The sequence below is a fragment of the Ranitomeya imitator genome, chromosome 7 (genome assembly GCF_032444005.1).
Source record: "Ranitomeya imitator isolate aRanImi1 chromosome 7, aRanImi1.pri, whole genome shotgun sequence".
Taxonomy (NCBI): domain Eukaryota; kingdom Metazoa; phylum Chordata; class Amphibia; order Anura; family Dendrobatidae; genus Ranitomeya; species Ranitomeya imitator.
Genome location: NC_091288.1, coordinates 119,339,640 through 119,362,465, shown reverse-complemented (window position 1 = coordinate 119,362,465; position 22,826 = coordinate 119,339,640). Strand labels below are relative to the sequence as shown.

General features: G+C 45.8%; 3 protein-coding genes and 1 long non-coding RNA gene across 16 annotated transcripts in view; 2 read left to right on the top strand and 2 right to left on the bottom strand.

Annotated features, from left to right (window-relative positions):
* The window catches only part of GULP1 (GULP PTB domain containing engulfment adaptor 1), a 1,948,673-nt gene that overhangs the window by 1,434,333 nt on the left and 491,514 nt on the right, over nt 1-22,826 (bottom strand). The window lies entirely within an intron of this gene.
* On the top strand, nt 12,886-14,474 carry LOC138644873 (uncharacterized). The gene is made up of 2 exons (XM_069733767.1): nt 12,886-13,353; nt 13,793-14,474. Exons 1-2 carry the CDS (start codon nt 12,943-12,945, stop codon nt 14,321-14,323), a joined length of 942 nt encoding a protein of 313 aa, XP_069589868.1. The 5' UTR covers nt 12,886-12,942; the 3' UTR covers nt 14,324-14,474.
* LOC138644875 (uncharacterized) lies at nt 15,122-19,733 on the bottom strand. Its single transcript, XM_069733785.1, has 2 exons — nt 19,618-19,733; nt 15,122-16,582 (listed from the first exon to the last, which is right to left on the bottom strand). The coding sequence occupies exon 2, from the start codon at nt 16,574-16,576 to the stop codon at nt 15,317-15,319; it is 1,260 nt and encodes a 419-aa protein (XP_069589886.1). The 5' UTR covers nt 16,577-16,582; nt 19,618-19,733; the 3' UTR covers nt 15,122-15,316.
* LOC138645889 (uncharacterized) lies at nt 18,082-18,938 on the top strand. Its single transcript, XR_011314796.1, has 3 exons — nt 18,082-18,571; nt 18,653-18,745; nt 18,823-18,938. It is a non-coding gene; the product is annotated as an uncharacterized lncRNA (long non-coding RNA).

Here is a 22,826-nt window from a genome sequence, read left to right as displayed (position 1 = left end):
TCCGTGTTGCCCAGCGAGAGGCCCAAAATATCACTGCTCTAGAGGAGATCTGCATGGAGGAATGGGCAAGCATACCACCAACAGTGTGTGCCTTGTAAAGACTTACAGAAAATTCTTGACCTCTGTCATTGCCAACAAAGGATATATAACCAAATATTGAGATTAACTTTTGTTGATGACCAAATACTTATTTTCCACCATAATTTGCAAAATAAATCTTGCCAAATCAGACAAGGTGATTTTCTGGATTTGTTTTCTCATTTTGACTCTCATAGTTGTGGTCTACCTATGATGTCAATTAGAGGCCTCTCTCACCTTGGGAGAACTTGCACAATTGGTGGCTGACTAAATACTTTTTTACCCCACTGTATTCCTGTTACTTTTAGGCCTCTTTCACACATCAGTATTTTTCATCAGTATCTCATTAGCATTTCTATGTCAAAACCAGGGGTGTCTCCAAAGCACAGAACAGGGGTCAATGTTCCATTATACTTTTTCTCTGTAAAGGTACCGTCACACATAACGATATCGTTAATGATATCGTTGCTTTTTGTGACGTAGCAACGATATCGTTAAGGAAATCGTTATGTGTGACAGCGACCAACGATCAGGCCCCTGCTGGGAGATCGTTGGTCGCTGAGGAAACTTTTTTTTCGTTGCTGGATCTCCCGCTGACATCGCTGGATTGGCGTGTGTGACACCGATCCAGTGATGTCTTCACTGGTAACCAGGGTAAATATCGGGTTACTAAGCGCAGGGCCGCGCTTAGTAACCCGATGTTTACCCTGGTTACCAGCGTAAACATTAAAAAAACAAACACTACATACTTACCTTCAGCTGTCTGTCCCCGGCGCTCTGCTTCTCTGCAGTCCTCCTGCATCCTGTGTCAGCGCCAGCCAGCCGGAAAGCACAGCGGTGACGTCACCGCTCTGCTTTCTGGTTGACCTGCGCTGACAGTGCAGAGGAAAGCACAGCGCCGGAGGACAGACAGCTCAAGGTAAGTATGTAGTGTTTGTTTTTTTTTTTACCCTTGTTACCGGGGACCTCGGGATCGTTGGTCGCTGGAGAGCTGTCTGTGTGACAGCTCACACAGAGACCAAACAGCGACGCTGCAGCGATCGACATCGTTGTCGGTATCGCTGCAGCGTCGCTTAGTGTGACGGTACCCTAAGTTCCACTCCTGGTTTTGGCATACAAACACTGATGAGATAATGACCAAATAATTAACATGTGAATGAGGCCTTATACTACATAGGGCAGCACGATGGCTCAGTGGTTAGCACTGCAGCCTTGCAGCGCTGAAGTCCTGGATTCTAATCCCACCTTGGACACCATCTGCAAGGAGTTTGTATGTTCTCCCCGTGTTTGCATGGGTTTCATCCGGGTTCTCCGGTTTCCTCCCACATTCCAAAGACATACTGATATGGAATTTAGATTGTGAGCCCCATCGGGGACAGCGATGATAATGTGTGCAAAAACTGTAAAGCGCTGCGGAATATGATAGCGCTATATAAAAATAAAGATTATTATTATTATTTATTATTATACTAGGCAAACCTATCCAAACCACAGAAGTCATTACAAGTGCAACTCTTCTGCAAAACTATGTAATAAACCCAGAGAATAAATCATTTTTGATTGGTAAAGGGGGTTAATATGAAAAAGAATTAATCATTACTACTTTTAGGCAGTGGCGTAGGAAGGGGGGTGCGGGGGGGGCCCCGGGCGGCACAATGCGGGGGGCGGCCGGCGCTGCAGGAGGAGAAAGAAGAAGAAGAAAAAAAAAAAAAAAGACGCCCCTTTAAATCTTCGGGCGGCGCCGTCCGCCGCCACGACCAGGCTCCCCTCACCCCCGGGCCCCCGCCCCCCGCCCTAATACTCACCTCTCCTGGTTCCTGCGGCAGCTACAGCGTCCTCTGACTCTGCGACGTTTCAGAGCAGAGGGCGCGATGACGTCACTACTGTGCGCGCCGCTCAGCCTCTCTGTCCTGAGCGTCGCAGAGCCGGAGAGACTCTGACTGCACCGGACCTGCGCTAGGAACGGGAGAGGTGAGGATTTTACTTTTTTTTTTTTTCTTTATGTCTGACTCTGGGGGCAATGCTGGACACACTGGGGCAATACTGGAGACCATGGGGCAGATTGCTGGACGCACTGGGGCAATACTGGAGACCATGGGGCAGATTGCTGGACGCACTGGGGCAATGCTGGACACTGGGGTAATATGCTGGACACACTGGGGGTAATATGCTGGGCACACTGGGGCAATGCTGGACACTGGGGGTAATATGCTGGACACACTGGGGGTAATATGCTGGACACACTGGGGCAGACTGCTGGACACACTGGGGCAATACTGGAGACCATGGGGCAGAATGCTGGACACACCGGGGCAATACTGGAGACCATGGGGCAGATTGCTGGACGCACTGGGACAATACTGGAGGCCATGGGGCAGATTGCTGGACGCACTGGGGCAATACTGGAGACCATGGGGCAGATTGCTGGACGCACTGGGGCAATACTGGAGACCATGGGGCAGATTGCTGGATGCACTGGGGCAATGCTGGACACTGGGGTAATATGCTGGACACACTGGGGGTAATATGCTGGACACACTGGGGCAATGCTGGACACTGGGGGTAATATGCTGGACACACTGGGGGTAATATGCTGGACACACTGGGGCAGACTGCTGGACACACTGGGGCAATGCTGGACACTGGGGCAGATTGCTGGACACACTGGGGGCAGTGCTGGACATACTGGGGCAGATTTCTGGACACACTGGGGGTAATATGCTGGGCACACTGGGGCAGATTGCTGGACAACATGGGGGTAATATGCTGGACACACTGGGGCAGATTGCTGGACACACTGGGGGCAGGACTTGAGGCATGGGCAGAATGTAGATACGGGGCATGATTGGAGACACGGGGCAGGATTGGATCATGGGGCAGGACGGATACGATGGAGGCTGGTGGGGCAGGATGGGGAGATCATATGGGGTAGAATGGATACTCATGAGGGCAGGATGCGAGAACATATGGCTGGAGCCAGGAATGAGATAAATGGGGCCAGGATGGGGAATAGTGTTACCATAGGGGCTAATTAAGGGATATTATTACTGCAGTGATGTATTTATTTTATTTTTTGAGTATACTGTTTTAAATGGGGGGGGGGGGGCGGTCCTGTTACTGTGCAGAGTGACACTATATCACCTTTTTTTCTTCATGTGATGTAATGTAGAAGTTGTGAAAAATTAAGTAATGTGTTCTGCAAGCGGAGCTTGAGATAACTGTGTTATTTCCTGCAGAAACGAGTCCTGGCTGGAAGGAATGATGGCGGTCTGTGCTGGATGAAAGATGAAGGACTTCACCTAGAGACGTCACTGGTGAGTCAGTGTTACCTATGCACTGACACTATACACTGTATACTATATACAGCGGTCCTGTGTACAATGTCACCAGTGATCACTGTATTATCTATACATTATATACAGAGTTCCTGTGTATAATACCACCAGTGATCTCTGTATTACCTCTACACAGACACTGCATACTAAGTACAGATCTCCTGTGAATACTGGCACTTATGGTGATAGTATTGTGTTGTTTTTTTTATTAATGATCAGTATTGTAGTATTCAGTCACTATGTGGTGGTAATATGTGGTCTGGAAATGGTGCTGTGGTATTTGTCCCTTGTATGTAGTATTATTCGGTCACTATGTGGTCTGGTCATGGTGTGGTGGTATTAAGTCACAGGTTTGGCATGTGGGGTGACACCATTAGGCCCAGTTTAAGTTCTACAAAACAGGAAAACCATTTTTGGTAACCTTTGTGTGTATTGAGCTGGGGGAGGGGGGGGGGGGGGCGCAAAACTCGGGAACAGCCCCGGGCGGCAAAAGCTCTAGCTACGCCTCTGCTTTTAGGATTGCTGGAAAGCTTTAAAATGAGACAGATCACAGAAACAGGCAATGACAGACTGCTCTCAAATAGGAGATGACAGTTTCTATTGATAAGATTCTATGTAGATAGGGGTGAGGTGGAGGGGGAGCTCTGCCTCTAATTTTGATCATGACTGATCAATTTTGGTAGAGAAAGAAACAAATTGGTCTGATAAGATATATTATTTAGTAGTATTGATTTATGAAATAAAATTTTAAAAGATGGCTACTCTAAGTATTGTCCTTGCAAAATGAAAAAGTAAACTTTGATATTTGCCTAATGAAATAGGTGTGTATTTTGAAAAATGGATTTCATACGTGCTGACAATATATTTGGCTGCCATCCGTAGAGTTCTAGTAGAGAATATTCATGATTAGAGTGCTTTCCAGAAGATTTCTCATTTAGATGTTTCTTTTGGTACAACTGCACTTAAAGCTTTTGACATGAATCATATTTTTTCACATATCAGTGCAATTCAGAGACAGAAATTAACATTATTATACTAATTTGAATTAGTGGATTTTCAGGCCATGTTTTCACCGTCTGCTAACTCTAAATATAACTAAAATAAATAGGCATTCAGTTATTTTCAAAGTTATAAAATATAGTACTCTATTTTAAGAAACAGAAATTGAAGTTAGTCATCTAAAGAAAATGAAGCCATGCATGAATTTGACAAAATGTATAATAACCAAGTATGGCAAGAAAATCTGCACCTTTTAGCACAAGTACTTTCCCTGAATGCTGTAAAAATTATCATATTTTAAATTCAGATTTTTAGCATAAAGGATTTTCCAAGTTTAATTATTTTTAATCCAAAGACTTGCTATGTGTAAAAATAAAAATGAATTACTTTCTGTCATTATAGCGCCAGCTATCAGTTGCTGTCCTAGTTGTTGCTGACACAACTTCAATGGTGATTTCACTGCTACAGCCAATCTCTGGGCTCGGCAGTGATGTTCAGGGCCACCATCAGGGCATTACTACCCTGACTGGCGTATGGGGCCCGCATCGGGCACTGTCTCATCTGCCCATCAGGCCCCAGCGCAAGGCTTCTGCCAGTACAGTAACTGAACCTGCGTCTGAGACACAGGTTCAGTTACTCCATTGCCTTGTAGGCCGCACGGCAATAGTTAAAGCCGCCAGCCAATCAGTGGCTGGCAGTTGACGTCAGCCCACACGTCGCCGGCACATTGCGTCATTGTCATTCGCCACCGAGTCCGCGCTGAAATGCCTGGGATGGATGTCGGCGCTGGACAGCGGCTAGGTAAGGAGAATGGTGTTTTTTTTGTTTTTTTTTTAATGCGGCAAGCCTGAGGCAGTATATGAGACACAGGTGGGCAAAATGTGAGACACAGAGGAGCAGGATGTGAGACACAGGGGTGCAGGATGTGAGACACAGGGGTGCAGGATGTGAGACACAGAGGAGCAGGATGTGAGAAACAGAGGGCAGGATGTGAGCCAAGGGGCAGAAAGTGAGTCAACAGGGTGCAGAATGTGAGACACAGGGAGGCAGGCGGTGAGACACAGGGGGGCAGGATGTGAGACACAGGGGGCAGAATGTGAGACACAGGGTGCAGAATGTGACACACAGGGGTGCAGGATGTGAGACACAGGGGGGCAGGCGGTGAGACACAGGGGGGCAGGATGTGAGACACAGGGGGCAGAATGTAAGACACAAGGAGCAGGATGTGAGACACAGGGTGCAGAATGTGACACACAGGGGTGCAGGATGTGAGACACAGGGGGGCAGGCGGTGAGACACAGGGGGGCAGGATGTGAGCCACAGGGGGCAGAATGTAAGACACAAGGAGCAGGATGTGAGACACAGGGGTGCAGGATGTGAGACACAGGGGGCAGGATGTGAGACACAGAGGGCAGGATGTGAGCCAAGGGGCAGAAAGTGAGTCACAGGGTGCAGAATGTGAGACACAGGGGGGCAGGCGGTGAGACACAGGGGGGCAGGATGGGAGACACAGGGGGCAGAATGTGTGACACAAGGAGCAGAATGTGAGACACAGGGTGCAGAATGTGAAACACAGAGGGCAGGATGTGACACACGGGGGCAGAATGTGAGCCACAGAGTGGCAGGATGTGAGACACAGGGGGGTGGCATGTGAGACACACAAGGGAAGGATGTTAGACACAGGGGGCAGAATGTGAGACACAGGGGCGGGATGTGAGACACAGGGGGGCAGGATGTGAAACACAGAGGGCAGGATGTGACACACGGGGGCAGAATGTGAGCCACAGAGTGGCAGGATGTGAGACACAGGGGGGTGGCATGTGAGACACACAAGGGAAGGATGTTAGACACAGGGGGCAGAATGTGTGACACAAGGAGCAGAATGTGAGACACAGGGTGCAGAATGTGAAACACAGAGGGCAGGATGTGACACACGGGGGCAGAATGTGAGCCACAGAGTGGCAGGATGTGAGACACAGGGGGGTGGCATGTGAGACACACAAGGGAAGGATGTTAGACACAGGGGGCAGAATGTGAGACACAGGGGCGGGATGTGAGACACAGGGGGGCAGGATGTGAAACACAGAGGGCAGGATGTGACACACGGGGGCAGAATGTGAGCCACAGAGTGGCAGGATGTGAGACACAGGGGGGTGGCATGTGAGACACACAAGGGAAGGATGTTAGACACAGGGGGCAGAATGTGTGACACAAGGAGCAGAATGTGAGACACAGGGTGCAGAATGTGAAACACAGAGGGCAGGATGTGACACACGGGGGCAGAATGTGAGCCACAGAGTGGCAGGATGTGAGACACAGGGGGGTGGCATGTGAGACACACAAGGGAAGGATGTTAGACACAGGGGGCAGAATGTGAGACACAGGGGCAGAATGTGAGCCACAGAGTGGCAGGATGTGAGACACAGGGGGGTGGCATGTGAGACACACAAGGGAAGGATGTTAGACACAGGGGGCAGAATGTGAGACACAGGGGCGGGATGTGAGACACAGGGGGGCAGGATGTGAGACACAGGGGGGCAGGATGTAAGGCACAGGGGGCATGATGTGAGCCAAGGGGCAGAATGTGAGACACAGGGTGCAGAATGTGAGACACAGTGTGGCAGGATTTGAGACATGGGGGGACAGAATGTCAGACACAGAGGGCAGGATGTGACACACGGGAGGGCAGAATGTGAGACACAGAGTGGTAGTATATGAGAATGTGAGACACAGAGGGGAAGGATGTTAGACACAGGGGGCAGAATGTGAGACACAGGGTGAGAGAATGTGAGACACGGGGGGCAGGATGTGAGACACAGGGGTGGGATGTGAGACACAGGGGGCAGGATGTGAGACAGACGGCAGAATGTGAAACATGGGGGGCAGAATGTGAGACACGGGGCAGAATATGAGACATGGGGCAGAATGTGAGACACAAGGGGGCAGGATGTGAGACAAGGGGGCAGGATGTGAGACACAAGGGGGCAGGATGTGAGACACAAGGGGGCAGGATGTGAGACACAGGGGGCATGATGTGAGACATGGGGCAGAATGTGAGACACAGGGTGCAGAATGTGAGACACAGGGGGCAGGATGTGAGACACAGGGGGCAGGATGTGAGACACCGGGGGCAGGATGTGAGACACGGGGCGGGATGTGAGACACAAGAGAGCAGGATGTGAGACAGGGGCAGAATGTGAGACACAGGGGGCAGAATGTGAGACACAGTGGACAGGATGTGAGACACAGAGGACAGGATGTTGCAAACGGGGGGCAGAGTGTGAGACACGGGGGGACAATGTGAGACACGGGGGGCAGGATGTGAGACACCGGGGGCAGGATGTGAGACACGGGGCGGGATGTGAGACACAAGAGAGCAGGATGTGAGACAGGGGCAGAATGTGAGACACAGGGGGCAGAATGTGAGACACAGTGGACAGGATGTGAGACACAGAGGACAGGATGTTGCAAACGGGGGGCAGAGTGTGAGACACGGGGGGACAATGTGAGACACGGGGGCAAGATGTGACACACAGGGGCAGAATGTGAGACACAGAGTGGCAGGATGTGAGACACAGAGGGGTGGGTTGTGAGACAGAGGGGAAGGATGTTAGACACGGGGCAGAATGTGAGACACACGGTGCAGAATGTGAGACATGGGGGCAGGATGTGAGACACAGTGGGCGGGATGTGAGACATAGGGGGCAGGATGTGAGACACGTGCAGCAGAATGTGAGACAGGGGGCAGGATGTGAGACAGAGGGGGGCTGGATGTGAGACACAGGGGGCAGGATGTGAGACAAGTGGCAAAATGTGAGACAGGGTGCAGAATGTGAGACATGGGGGCGGGATGTGAGACACAGGGGGGGAGGATGTGAGACACAGGGGCGAAATGTGAGACACGGGGCGGGATGTGAGACACAGATGGCAGAATGTGAGACACAGGGGGCAGAATGTAAGACATAGGGGCAGGATGTGAGACACAGGGGGCAGAAAGTGAGACACAGGGGGGCAGGGTATGAGACACGGGGGGCAGGATGTGAGACAGGGGGCAAAATGTGAGACAGAGGGCAGAATGTGAGACACAGGGGGGTAGGATGCGAGACACAGGGCAGCATGGAGACAGATGGGGCAGGATCATGGTGCAGGATGGAGACACATGTTACAGGATGGAGAGATATGGTGCAGGATCATGGGGCAGGATCATGGGATAGATGGGGTAGGATGGGGAGATCATATGGGGCAGAATGGATATTCTCTAGGGCAGGATTGGAGAACATATGGTTGGAGCCAGGAATGAGATACACATGGCTAGGATGGAGGATATTATTACCATAGGGGCTAATTAATGGATATTATTACTGCAGTGATGTATTTATTTTATTTTTTGAGGATACTGTTTTAAAGGGGGGGGGGGGGTCCTGTTACTGTGAAGAGCGACACTATGTCACCTTTTTTTCTTTATCTGGTGTAGTGTAAAAGTTGGGAAAAAATTAAGTAATGTGTTCTGCAAGCAGAGCTCTAGGTAACTATGTTTTTCCCTGCAGAGGCGAGTCCTGTCTGGAAGACGTGATGGCAGTCTGTGCTGGATGAAGATGAATAGCGAAGCTGAAGGACTTCACCTAGAGACGTCACTTGTGAGTCAGTGTGTTACCTGTACACTGACACTATACACTATATACAGACTTCATGTGTACAATGTCACCAGTGATCACTATTACCTGTACACTGACACTATATACAGAGCTCATGTGTATATTGTCACTGGTGATTACTGTGTTACCTGTACACTGACACTATATACATAGCTCCTGTGTATAATGTCACTGATGATCACTGTATTACCTGTACACACTGCATACTATGTACAGATCTCCTGTGTATAATGGCACTTATGGTGATAGTATTGTTTTTTTTTTATTAATGATCAGTATTGTAGTATTCAGTCATTATGTGGTGGTAATATGCTGTTCGGTCATGGTGTGGCGGTATTTGTCCCTTGTATGTGCTATTATTCGATCACTGTGGTGGTAATATGTGGTATGGTCATGGTGTGGCGGTATTTGTTCCCTGTATGTGGTATTATTGGTCACCATGTGGTGGTAATATGTGATCTGGACATGGTGCGGTGCTATTTGTTCCTTGTATGTGCTATTGTTCGGTCACTGTGGTGGTAATATGTGATCTGGACATGGTGTGGCAGTGTTTGTTCCTTGTATGTGGTATTATAGGTCTCTATGTGGTGGTAATATGGTGTTTGGTCATGGTGCAGTGGTATTTTGGATGTGATATTATTGGTCACTTTAAAAATTGAAAAATAAATAAAATTATACCTAAATTGTATTGTATATTTTAACAAATTTTTAATAGGTTAGCGTAGAGTAGGGCTCGGCCAAAAAATTCTACCTTGTCGTGGTGGCAGATTAGAAAAATCTTTTGGCCAAAACAAAAGCTGCTGGCTACAGGCTATATGTGTGATCTGGTGATGGGAACTGTTAAGTTGTGATTGGCGAGAAGTGGAGTTTTTCCAAGAGAGAACGGTGGGACTGTGGACAGTTCGAGGGGTGGAGAGGGGGCTGGGGTGGAGCCTGGGGGGAGTCTCAAGGGGGCCCCCAAAATTTTGCCATTATGAGTCCCCAAAATTCCTAGTAGCAGCCCTGGTGATGTTGCCTTATATTTCCATATTGACTGTGAGAAAACTTTACTTATTAATATGCCTAAATTTCAAATCTATTGTTCACATTACGGGTTTTTTTTTTCAATTTGGCAACACTGATGAGGCTTCCAAGCAGAAATTGAGTCAGGAAAGGCCAGCGATTTTTCTGAATTTAATTCCCTCAAGCTTCTTTTTTTCTTTGCAATTTTTCAGACGTTTCCTCATGTTATATGTTAATGTCTTTTTGTCATGGGGGTACTGGGTACACTACAGCTGATTACCCGTGCCCCTGCGATATCCCTCAGACTAGGGAAAACCCTGTCTGTCACTCTCCCAGAATTTACACTCATGGTGTGCTTGTCTGGGCCACCATGCCTGACCCTGGCTCCTGTTTCAGCCCTATGCTGGAACCTCCACCCGCCACCCAGTGATAAGACCACACACCAACCTCCACAGAAAGCACAGACAGGGAAAACTAAAAAACGCACCATGCCGCAGACACACAGGAAAACACTATAATGTGCACAGGGCAAAACAAACACAAATATAGGAAGGAGAAATATGACAGAGGATAATACACCACCAGATACGGTATTTCTTCTCCTAGACCACCACTCCAGACCGAGATCACCAGGCACAAGACACAAGCTATAATCGGCGATGCCCAAAGTCCAGAATGACTATTTAAAGGCCACGGGTGTGACCCAGCCTCCAACCAGATTACCAGCTAGATTAACCCTGGATAACCTGTATAAAATCTAGCCGGCGCCACTGAGCGTATAGTGGACAAATGTGGAATTACTGCTGTCTGTTGGACGCCCTAGTGTGAATAGCGTCCGACATGACACTTTTTATTGTATTTTTGTAAGCATTTCTGAGGGGTTTTTGTGAGGTGTTTTTTTGGGGCTATTCTTGGATTTTTTTTTTAATTAATTCATTAACCAATCTCAAATTGACATACAGTTGTGTGAAAAGTTTTTGCCCCATTCCTGATTTCCTATTCTTTTGCATGTTTGGCAAACTTAAATGTTTTAGATCACCAAACAAATGTAAATATTAGACAAAGATAACACAAGTAAAAACAAAATGCAGTTTATAAAAGAAGGTCTTTATTATTAAGGTAACAAGAAATCCAAACCTACATTGTCATGTATGAAAAAAGATTGCCCCTATATCTAATAACAGATTGGGCCACCCTTAGCAGCAACAACTGCAATAAAGCATTTGCGATAACTGGCAATGAGTCTTTTACAACGCTCTGGACATCTATCAAGTCAGCAGTCTTCCCCATGATTGTAAAGCCTACGGAAACAGGGAGCTTTTTAAACACTTAAGGTACCGTCACACTAGACGATTTTACAACGAGAACGACAACGATCTGTGACGTAACAGCGTCCTCGTTAGCGATATCGTTGTGTTTGACACGCAGCAGCGATCTGGATCCCGCTGTGATGTCGCTAGTCGGCGCTGAAAGTTCAGAACTTTATTTTGTCGTTCGATTGGCGTGTATCGTTGTGTTTGACACCAAAAGCAACGACGCCAGCAACGATCATAGGGGCCGTCGCAGCGTCTTGCTCTAGCCAGGTAGGCGTTGTACATTAAAAAGGAGACGCCTTTACAATACATTGCAGTGACGCCCGTAATAGATTTAAATTTTAAACGTTTTCTTGGAAAATATCAATTTACCACGATCACATAAACTTCCCATACTATGATAGCCTAGGTCCAATACATATCGCCTGATTAATACAATAAAATATGCAATTACAAAGGATAGGGGACCGCCAAGTGATAAAGTATTACCTAAAATAAAAAAAAGGATACGCTATTACAAAAGGTGACTCCCTCTGTCCTGATAAAGCCTGGGAGGTGGTGTGTACATTCCATAAAGGAGGTCTTTACAATACATAACAATTACAAAAGGAGACGCCTTTACATTACATTATAACATTAAAAAGTGACCTCAGGACATGACTTTACAAAGGAGATGCCATTGTGTCGCAATAGTCTGTGATGTGGTGCCTACATTATAAATAAAGGGGGTCTTTATAATACATTACAATGACAAAGGGGAGGACATAATGACATTAAAAAAGGTGACGCCATAACATGACTTTACAAAAGGAGATGCCATCTGTCGCCACAGCCTACATGGGGATTACAACAGCCATTACAAAAAAAGGCTTTTACTTTATTTAATAAAAAAAAAATGGTGACGCCATAACGTTATACAATGGAGTGGGTGTGATGTCTCCCTGTGAACTGTGATAGGCCACAGCGGGATCATCTATAGGTAGGTTCTATAGCAAGGTTCCGATATAAAAAGCTTGAGTCAACTGTTCAATCACTTGTGCGTATTTCAACTACGAGCATCTTGCAATAGGTTGGAAATCCACAACTCTGCATCGTGTTCATTCTCCATCTCGTAAGCGTTCTGGTTGGAAATCAAGATCTTTGCAGCGTCTTTGTTTTATAACCTCTCGTGAGCGTCTTGTTTTGAAATCTGGAATTCTGCTCCGTATTGATTTAACATCTCGTGAGCGTCGTGGTTGTAAATCGAGACCTTTACATCGTTCTCTAGCTTCTTGTGAGCGACCTGGTTGGAGATTTTGAACTCATCAGCGTTCTTATTAAATCTTTCATGGTAATTTTTTTTTTTTTTTTTTTTTTTTTAATCTGCCATTTTCAAGCCCCAAAATTGTTATTAATAATATAAAAAAAGCATACGAACCATTCCATCCCTAAAATGGTGGCTACCAAAAGGAAAGAGCACACGGCCCATCCCATACAAGAGAAGGCTGCTCACATTAGGAAAGGCACAGGGGCCACAACTTTCTTGCTTGATGTTGCTTCATTTTTTTATTTTTTTTTTAGATGTCTGCCAATGAACAAGACTGTGTTCGGGCACTCATAGAGATGTACCGCTCCCTGCCCTGCTTGTGGAAGATAAAGTCGGCGGATTACAGCAACCGCTACAAAAAGAAAGATGCGTATGAGAAGCTGGTGGCCATCTACAAGGAGCATCATCCCACTGAGACGGTGGATGAACACATTGTGCGTAAAAAAATCCAGGCTCTCCGCACAGTCTACAAAAAAGAGTTGAACAAGGTGGAAAAGTCGCTGAAGTCTGGGGCCGGAACTGACGACGTCTATGTGCCCAAGTTGTGGTACTATGACCTGCTGGCGTTCACTCGGGACCAGGAAATTCCTCGTCCGTGCCAGACTGTCACAAGCATATGTGCACCATCGCCTGAAGAGAACCTGCCCGAGTCTCCGGACGAGCATGTAAGTACCCCCTAGCTTCCCTTCTAGTAGCATGCCGTGTGTCTTGTAGGTTTATGAGACTGCATGGTTTCCAATAATAATGATTCACATTTTTCATGTTTAATCCCCCTGTTAATAACAGTTGTCACTTCCTGTTCTGAGAAGTATGTCCAAACAGTACTCCCCCCTCCTTTAAATGCATTTTTAATAATTTCCAAAGTCTATAACATAAAGATAAATACATTAACATATTGTGTCTTCCGCACATTTGTACGTACAGTATTGCTGCCCAATGTAGTTCAGCCCAGCTCTGAAAGCTCTGTAACCCCTGTGGTTTGCTACCTAGTTCGTCATAGCTTCCCATGAACAGGAATAGAGGTGTTGGAGAGGTGGGGCTCTAGGCTGAGTTGTTTGTATGTTATTGACTTTTAATTTTTTTTTCTTTTTGCTTGAATCGCAGGTGCCTCTTCAACAGCGGGAAAGACCAGAAGGGAACGATGTCCAGTCCCATCAGTCCTCCAGAAGCCCGTGTCTCGAGGATCAGAGACGTCCACAGCGGCCATCTCGCAAAAGAAAGTCGACAGCGGGGACACCTGTGGATCTCCTGGCAATGGCTAACAACATCTTGTCCAAGCATGCGGCAACCCAGCTCTCCGCATTCCCAACCTTGGTTGAGGAACGGTTAAAAAAATTGGACGTTACCCAACGATCTCACGCGGAGCGATTGATGTTTGACGTTCTGAACGCGGCAGCCGCTGGAAAACTGAGCGACACATCTATGTTGAACATCACCGAGCGTCAGCCCAGTAGCCAGTTTTATTTTGGACCACCACAGGAGCCCATGCACAGCACTCCTGTCCGCAGACCAGGCCCACATCATTCTCAGTTCTGGACACCACCTGCACCTCCTTCTTTTGCAGACTTTTCACAAGGACCTCCTACGTCCACGGACCGGTACAGCGAGATGGGCACCTACTATCAAAATTTGTAGGGATCTTGTCTTGAAAACACTAGAGACTTCAGTTTTATAACGTCCATAATCCACTCTGCCTACTGCCCTGCAGTCATTGGCCTGACGCCCGGTAATTAATCCTTGTGCCACATGAAAATGTCATGTGAAAACAAATAAAATATATATATTTTTCAAATTTGTCTCCATACTACGTGGCTCTCTGGATGGGCAAAATACTATGTGGGTGGGCAATATGCAAAGTGGACATGCATACTGTACAATACCAAATGCATTATAATCGGGATAGATTATATATATATATATATATATATATATATATATATATATATATATATATATATATATATATATATATATATATATATATATATATATATATATATATATATATAGAACAGCACAATGCTCACCAATAGCGGGTGCCTAGCCCCCTGGATAGAATGGTCCAAGCATTTATCCAACATATATACAAAATAGGAAAAAGAAGGCAGCACTCATAAAGTTTCATGTGAAAAAAATATGGAGATTTAATCGACCCACATCACTGCGCGACGTTTCGGCTCCCTGAGCCTTTTTCGAGCCTTGAAAAAGGTTCAGTGAGCTGAAACGTCGCGCAGTGATGTGGGTCGATAAAATCTCCATATTTTTTTCACATGAAACTTTATGAGTGCTGCCTTCTTTTTCCTATTTTGTATATATGTATGTATATATATATATATATATATATACATACACACACACACACATCATGAAAGCGCTAGGGCAGAAGAGGTTGTTGATTCCCATGGTTCATATGTTTAATACAGAAGTAGAGTATTTTCATAGTTCAATATTTTAATTGGAATGGAATAAAAAGAACAAGACAATGTACATAAATCAATATATCGTTATGTTGACATTGTTACTTGACAAAGAAATTGGTTGGGTTCTAAAAAGAATGGTACACGAGAGCGGATGAACAAAAACAAATGTAATCCATAATAAATGGTAAAAGATATGCCTACAGTTGCGCTACAATTGTTGGTGCTGCCATGAGACAGCCCCTGGACCATTGAAAAAGTCACAGTATTTTTCCCTGCAATTTGTCGCGTCATCATTGTTCCTTCCGGATCCCAGACTTTCCAGGCCAGAAACCCTGTGCTCATCTAGACGCCATTCTCCCTGGGTTATATCCCCGTTTGCAGGGTCAACAGAGTCTACATACTGTGGAGGGCTGTATGCAGTGGCATCACGGCGGCGCAAAAAGTTGTGGAGGACGCAACAAGCAAGAACCACAGAGTCTATAGACGATAGTTTCATGTTCATTGCAGTGTGGAAAACACGAAATCGGTTTGCCATGATTCCAAACGCATTCTCCACAACGCGTCTAGCTCTCGAAAGCCGGTAATTAAATATGCGCCGCTCAGGTGTCAGAGTTTTCTGGGAGAATGGCTTCAAAAGGTTGGGATGCAGTGGGAACGCCTCATCTCCGACAAACACAAAGTTCATGTTTTCAGTAGTGTCACTGTTGGGAGGCAAGGCCAGTTTGTTTTCTTTCAAGCGGTCCCCAAAATCGGTTAGCTCCAAAACTCCGCCATCAGATAATCTCCCGTTAATCCCTACAGACACACTTACAAATTCGTAGTTCGCATTAACGAGGGCCATCAGAATTACGCTGAAATAACCCTTATAGTTATAATAAAAGGAGCCGGAGTGTGTTGGTTGGGTGATGCGGACATGTTTCCCATCCAAGGCACCCCCGCAATTAGGGAACTGCCATTGCTCATGAAATCCCCTTGAAATCTCTTTCCAATCATCCGGGGTCTCCGGGAAAGGCATGTAATTTTGGTGTAAAGCAGAGATAATTGCTTTACATGTCTCCGGAATTATGACGCTGAGTAGGGTTCGGGAAATCGCAGCGCAGTAATGCAAGTCTTGCATAGACCTTCCAGTCGCCAGGAACCGGAGCGTAACAGCCAGTCTCTCATCCACAGGGACAGCAGCTCGCATCCTTGTATTTTGCCGCCTAATATAAGGTTCCACAGCTTCAAGTAGGAAATTAAATGAATCCTCGGACATTCTCAGGTAGTTCTTGAAATCATGCGGGTTGTTCTCCTTCAGTTCCCTGATTAGGCCCATGTGGGACAATTGATTCCTCTTCTGCAGCCACTGTCTGGTCCACATGCGGCGCTGTCGCTTTGCACGATTGTTTCGCGCTTCAGCCTCCAGCTGGTTCTGAGCTTCTAACAGCAATGCAGCCGCTACAATCGCAGGTACATCCGAAAGAGACATGGCAACCTGAAAAAGCACAATAAAAAATAATTATTACATATGATTTGCTAAAGTGACACAAGACAACCAATACTGTTAAATAGTGTTCACACATCTTTTTTTTTTTGGTTAGAAGGCAAAGTTGACATTAGCGTTTTGTTCGGTGCAGCCACGGCAATGCATGTGCCACTATATTTTACCTAGGGGCCTGAAATAACATGTGTTGCCCTATCGTTTTGTGAATCATGCGTCAGGACACAGAGGACGATGCATGATGTTTTTTTTTCTGACCCTAAAACCATGGAAAAGTTAATGCATGGGTCACAAAAAACGGCGTTGGGCATGTGCTCACATATCTGTTCAGCGTTGCATCTCAGACGCTGCCCTGTTCTACAGAAATGTGAACATAGGATTTAATGGAAATTTATATTTACATGTGTAATAAGCAGCGTTTAACACTACAGCCGCACCTCATTAACATCCCAAAATTACGATACAAGCTACTACAAAACTGAAAGCAAGACAATAAACGCTGTGAGTTGGTAACGGGAACGCCCAAAAAAAAAAGGATGTCTGGAGCCGGCGTCACAAACGCGACGCTGTGCATAATCAGAGACGCTATAGCGATGCCGATCGCGCCGCAGCTAGGACCTCCTCTGGGCGTGGTTAGGCGGTGCCGTACAGCGTCTATCTTTAGAAAATGGCGGCGAGACAGCGCTGTGCTCCTCTGGGGCAGGCCGAGGTGCGTTTTTTTGTGGACAAGATGGATGCCCTCGACTATGAGGGACGGAGGAGCCGGCCTGCCCACCCAAATTTGCACAAGAATGCAGTGCTGGGCCGCATTGCAGAAATGATGGAGAGCAGGTTCAGCATCCGGCGCAGTGCGCTGCAACTGCGCAAGAAGTGGGCCGACCTGCGCTATAAGCAGCCACTCCATCTGGCACACTTGCGAGCGGAGGCAAAGCAAGGCAAGTATCAGAATGGTGGAATTGGAAGACGCACGGTACCGAGCGGGGGGAAATGGGATACTCGTGCCCGTGGTTGCCAACTTGTCCGGGACTTACGAGGACAAAAAATTAATATTTTCTTTTCAAATTTCTATAATGTCCAAGCGCAAAAATGCGTTGTCGCGTAAAAATTGGTCAGGTCATGAATTCCATAATCTCCACCCCCCATATTTAATTTATACGGATGTCCGCAATTGTAATCCCGATTGTCCTGAAATCATTACGTGGAGGTTGGCAACCCTGCTCGCACTGCCAGTAGGGGGAAACAGGAGACGTGCACTGCCGTGAGGTGCTTCCTATGTTCTATATATGTAATTACATTTAGCTTGTCAAAATTGATTTTTACTCCTTCCCGCAAATGGCCTCTTTTTTTTTTTTTTCTACAGCTCTGTACTTTTGTTGTCTAAACATGGCGATTTCTTTTTTTTATTTTTTTGTGTAGAGAGACGCCGCCGGCACCAGAGGGCACTGGCCTCCACCACAGCGGCCAGCAGCAGGCCACAGCCTGGACCGTCACGTAAGTTATCCATCATTCATTTCAATTTTATAACTGCATATGGGACTTTACAGGGGAGCAGAAATATAGAATACATTACAGATGCTGCCGAATTTCGATAGGCTCCTAACTTTTGCTGTCAATGTTGTCTAGTTTTATTGTGATGTCTACAGCTCTGTACTTTTGTTGTCTAAACATGGCGATTTCTTTTTTTTATATTTTTGTGTAGAAAGACGCCGCCGGCACCAGAGGGCACTGACCTCCACCACAGCGGCCAGCAGCAGCCCACAAGCTGGACCGTCACGTAAGTTATCCATCATTCATTTCAGGCTCCTAACTTTTGCTGTCAATATTGTCTAGTTTTATTGTGATGTCTACAGCTCTGTACTTTTGTTGTCTAAACATGGTGTTTCTTTTATTTTTGTGTAGAGAGACGCCGCCGGCTACAGAGGATACTATCCTCCCCCACATCTTCCAGCAGCAGCAGCAGCAGCCCACAAGCTGGACCGTCACGTAAGTTATCCATCATTCATTTCAAAATTATAACGGCATATGGGACATAAGAGGTGAGCTGAAATATTGTATACATTACAGATGCAGTAACCCCACCACAGGCCACTACTCCGCCCTTCCGCTACCCATCTTCCTCCCCCGGCTCGGCATCATTCTCCCCAGAGGCGAGCATTCGTAAGTGACGATAAACTGCGAGCGGTTCCCCACAGCGAGTTCAATTGTTAAACAGATATGATTTTGATTCCTTTTAGCTCCGGGAACTCTGGCCCGAGACAGGGGATGGGTGGTCAGCAGCTCCAGTGATGGACAACAGGCGTCCCTTCTCCGTAAGTATACAGACAGTGGGAGGGGTTATCGGTGGGATGTCACATTTGAAAGCGACTAATAAAATGCAACCAAAAAAAAAAAAAAAAGACCTCTGGGACAGGACAAAAAAAAATGACTTTTATTCTATCTTCTATCTACAGAACCGGACACTGTGAGAGAGCTGCTGGCCAAACAAGAGGGACTGGAGCGGACAGTAGCGCTCTTGGAGCGCACAGTAGTGCTGCTGCAGCATCAAGTGCAGCAACATGGACGCACGCTGCGACACCTTTTGGCGCGCGGGCGTTAAAAATGTTTTTTTTTCTGTTTTTCTTGACAGATGTAATTTTAGTGTTTTGTTGAAAAAAAAAAAAAATCAGTTCAGTTTCTAAAAAAAAAAAAATTTCGTTCCTTTAAGTTGTGTGCTGTTTTATTTACTAGCGGAGCACGCCAGGGCCAGCCAAGGCAGACACAAGAGAATTAGTTAACCTTTCCATATAGTGTGTGCAAAATTGGCAGACAGCTAGTTTACCTTTCCATATGGTGTGTGCAAAATTGGCAGACAGCGCAACTGAGTTTGCAAACCGCATAGTAATGCCTCCATCTTGTGCGTCTGCTTGCCAGATGCACAAGATGGCTGCCGGAGGTGTTTTATCCATCATTACACCATATACATAGATAAAGATTATTGAATAGCCATAACTATACACAAAAGAAACAAACAACTGAAAGACATTTCATACCGTTGATGAGCAAGAAAAGAAACGATGAAGACGCCTGCAGTAGAATACGTTCTAGACAGAACGTCCACGGGAGAAGAGGATCGTAGCTGGCGAAGGATCGTTCCGAACAGGACGCTGGAAAGGCAGAAGACCGTGAAGACACAGCGCTCCAACAATATGAATCAATCGCTGTAGAGTTGCGGTTTATATTCCGGGACGCCGCAACGTCACATCCTGGGTGTCTCCCTGTGCATAAAACACACCTATCTGGCTACGTCTGCATCGTTAGATCGTTACACTCTTGCTGTGTGACACTGAGCAAACGACTAGCGAGGACGATCTGTGAGTCGCTGTTACGTCACTGTATCGCTCCAGCATCGTTCGTAGGTTGGTGTGTTTGGCATCTCTGCAGCGACCTAAACAGCGACGTTCCAGCGATCTTATTTTGGTCGGATCGTTGTCGTTCTCGTTGTAAAATCGTCTAGTGTGACGGTACCTTTAGGAATCCTTTGCAGGTGTTTTTTGTTTATTATTCTAATTTACTGAGATAATGACTTTTAGGTTTTCATTGGCTGTAGGCCATAATCATCAACATTAACAGAAATAAACACATGAAATAGATCACTCTAGTAACATAGTAACATAGTAACATAGTTAGTAAGGCCGAAAAAAGACATTTGTCCATCCAGTTCAGCCTATATTCCATTATAATAAATACCCAGATCTACGTCCTTCTACAGAACCTAATAATTGTATGATACAATATTGTTCTGCTCCAGGAAGACATCCAGGCCTCTCTTGAACCCCTCGACTGAGTTCGCCATCACCACCTCCTCAGGCAAGCAATTCCAGATTCTCACTGCCCTAACAGTAAAGAATCCTCTTCTATGTTGGTGGAAAAACCTTCTCTCCTCCAGACGCAAAGAATGCCCCCTTGTGCCCGTCACCTTCCTTGGTATAAACAGATCCTCAGCGAGATATTTGTATTGTCCCCTTATATACTTATACATGGTTATTAGATCGCCCCTCAGTCGTCTTTTTTCTAGACTAAATAATCCTAATTTCGCTAATCTATCTGGGTATTGTAGTTCTCCCATCCCCTTTATTAATTTTGTTGCCCTCCTTTGTACTCTCTCTAGTTCCATTATATCCTTCCTGAGCACCGGTGCCCAAAACTGGACACAGTACTCCATGTGCGGTCTAACTAGGGATTTGTACAGAGGCAGTATAATGCTCTCATCATGTGTATCCAGACCTCTTTTAATGCACCCCATGATCCTGTTTGCCTTGGCAGCTGCTGCCTGGCACTGGCTGCTCCAGGTAAGTTTATCATTAACTAGGATCCCCAAGTCCTTCTCCCTGTCAGATTTACCCAGTGGTTTCCCGTTCAGTGTGTAATGGTGATATTGATTCCCTCTTCCCATGTGTATAACCTTACATTTATCATTGTTAAACCTCATCTGCCACCTTTCAGCCCAAGTTTCCAACTTATCCAGATCCATCTGTAGCAGAATACTATCTTCTCTTGTATTAACTGCTTTACATAGTTTTGTATCATCTGCAAATATCGATATTTTACTGTGTAAACCTTCTACCAGATCATTAATGAATATGTTGAAGAGAACAGGTCCCAATACTGACCCCTGCGGTACCCCACTGGTCACAGCGACCCAGTTAGAGACTATACCATTTATAACCACCCTCTGCTTTCTATCACTAAGCCAGTTACTAACCCATTTACACACATTTTCCCCCAGACCAAGCATTCTCATTTTGTGTACCAACCTCTTGTGCGGCACGGTATCAAACGCTTTGGAAAAATCGAGATATACCACGTCCAATGACTCACCGTGGTCCAGCCTATAGCTTACCTCTTCATAAAAACTGATTAGATTGGTTTGACAGGAGCGATTTCTCATAAACCCATGCTGATATGGAGTTAAACAGTTATTCTCATTGAGATAATCCAGAATAACATCCCTCAGAAACCCTTCAAATATTTTACCAACAATAGAGGTTAGACTTACTGGCCTATAATTTCCAGGTTCACTTTTAGAGCCCTTTTTGAATATTGGCACCACATTTGCTATGCGCCAGTCCTGCGGAACAGACCCTGTCGCTATAGAGTCACTAAAAATAAGAAATAATGGTTTATCTATTACATTACTTAGTTCTCTTAGTACTCGTGGGTGTATGCCATCCGGACCCGGAGATTTATCTATTTTAATCTTATTTAGCCGGTTTCGCACCTCTTCTTGGGTTAGATTGGTGACCCTTAATATAGAGTTTTCATTGTTTCTTGGGATTTCACCTAGCATTTCATTTTCCACCGTGAATACTCTGTTTCTAATGACTCTATATAAAATATGAGTTTCACTTTTTGTACTGAATAACAAAAATAAATTTACTCCACAAGAAGGGTAGGCCACAAAATCTTAATTCTAAAGAAGCTGGCTGTTCACAGAGTGCTGTATCCAAGCATAGTAATGGAAAGTTGATTGGAAGGAAAAAGTGTGGTAGAAAAAGGTGCACAAGCAACCAGGATAACCACAGCCTTGAAAGGATTGTTAAGAAAAGGTCATTCAAAAATTTTAGGGAGATTCACAAGGAGTGGACTGCTGCTGGAGTCATTGCTTCAAGAGCCACCACACACAGATGTATCCAGAACATGGGCTACAAGTGTTGTATTCCTTGTGTAAAGCCAATCATGACCAATAGACAACGCCAGAAGCATCTAACATGGGCCAAGGAGAAAAAGTACTGGACTGTTGCTCAGTGGTCCAAGGTGTTGTTTTCAGATTAAAGTAAATCTTGCATTTCAATTGGAAATCAAGGTCCCAGAGTCTGGAGGAAGAGTGGAGAGGCACACAATCCAAGCTGTTTGAGGTCTTGCGTGCAGTTCCATAATCAGTGATGGTTTGGAGAGCCATGTCATCTGCTAGTGTAGGTCCACTGTGTTTTATCAAGACCAGTGTCAGCACAGTCATCTACCAGGAAATTTTATAGCACTTCATGCTTTGGTCTGCCAACAAGCTATTTGGAGATGGAAATTGTCCACACTGCCAAAAGTACCAATACCTGGTTTAAAAACAACAGTATCACTGTGTTTGATTGGCCAGCAAACTCACCTGACCCCAACCCCATAAAAAATCTATGGGGTATTGTCAAGAGGAAGGTGAGAGACACCAGACCAAACAATGCAGATGAGCTGAGGGCTGCTATCAAAGCAA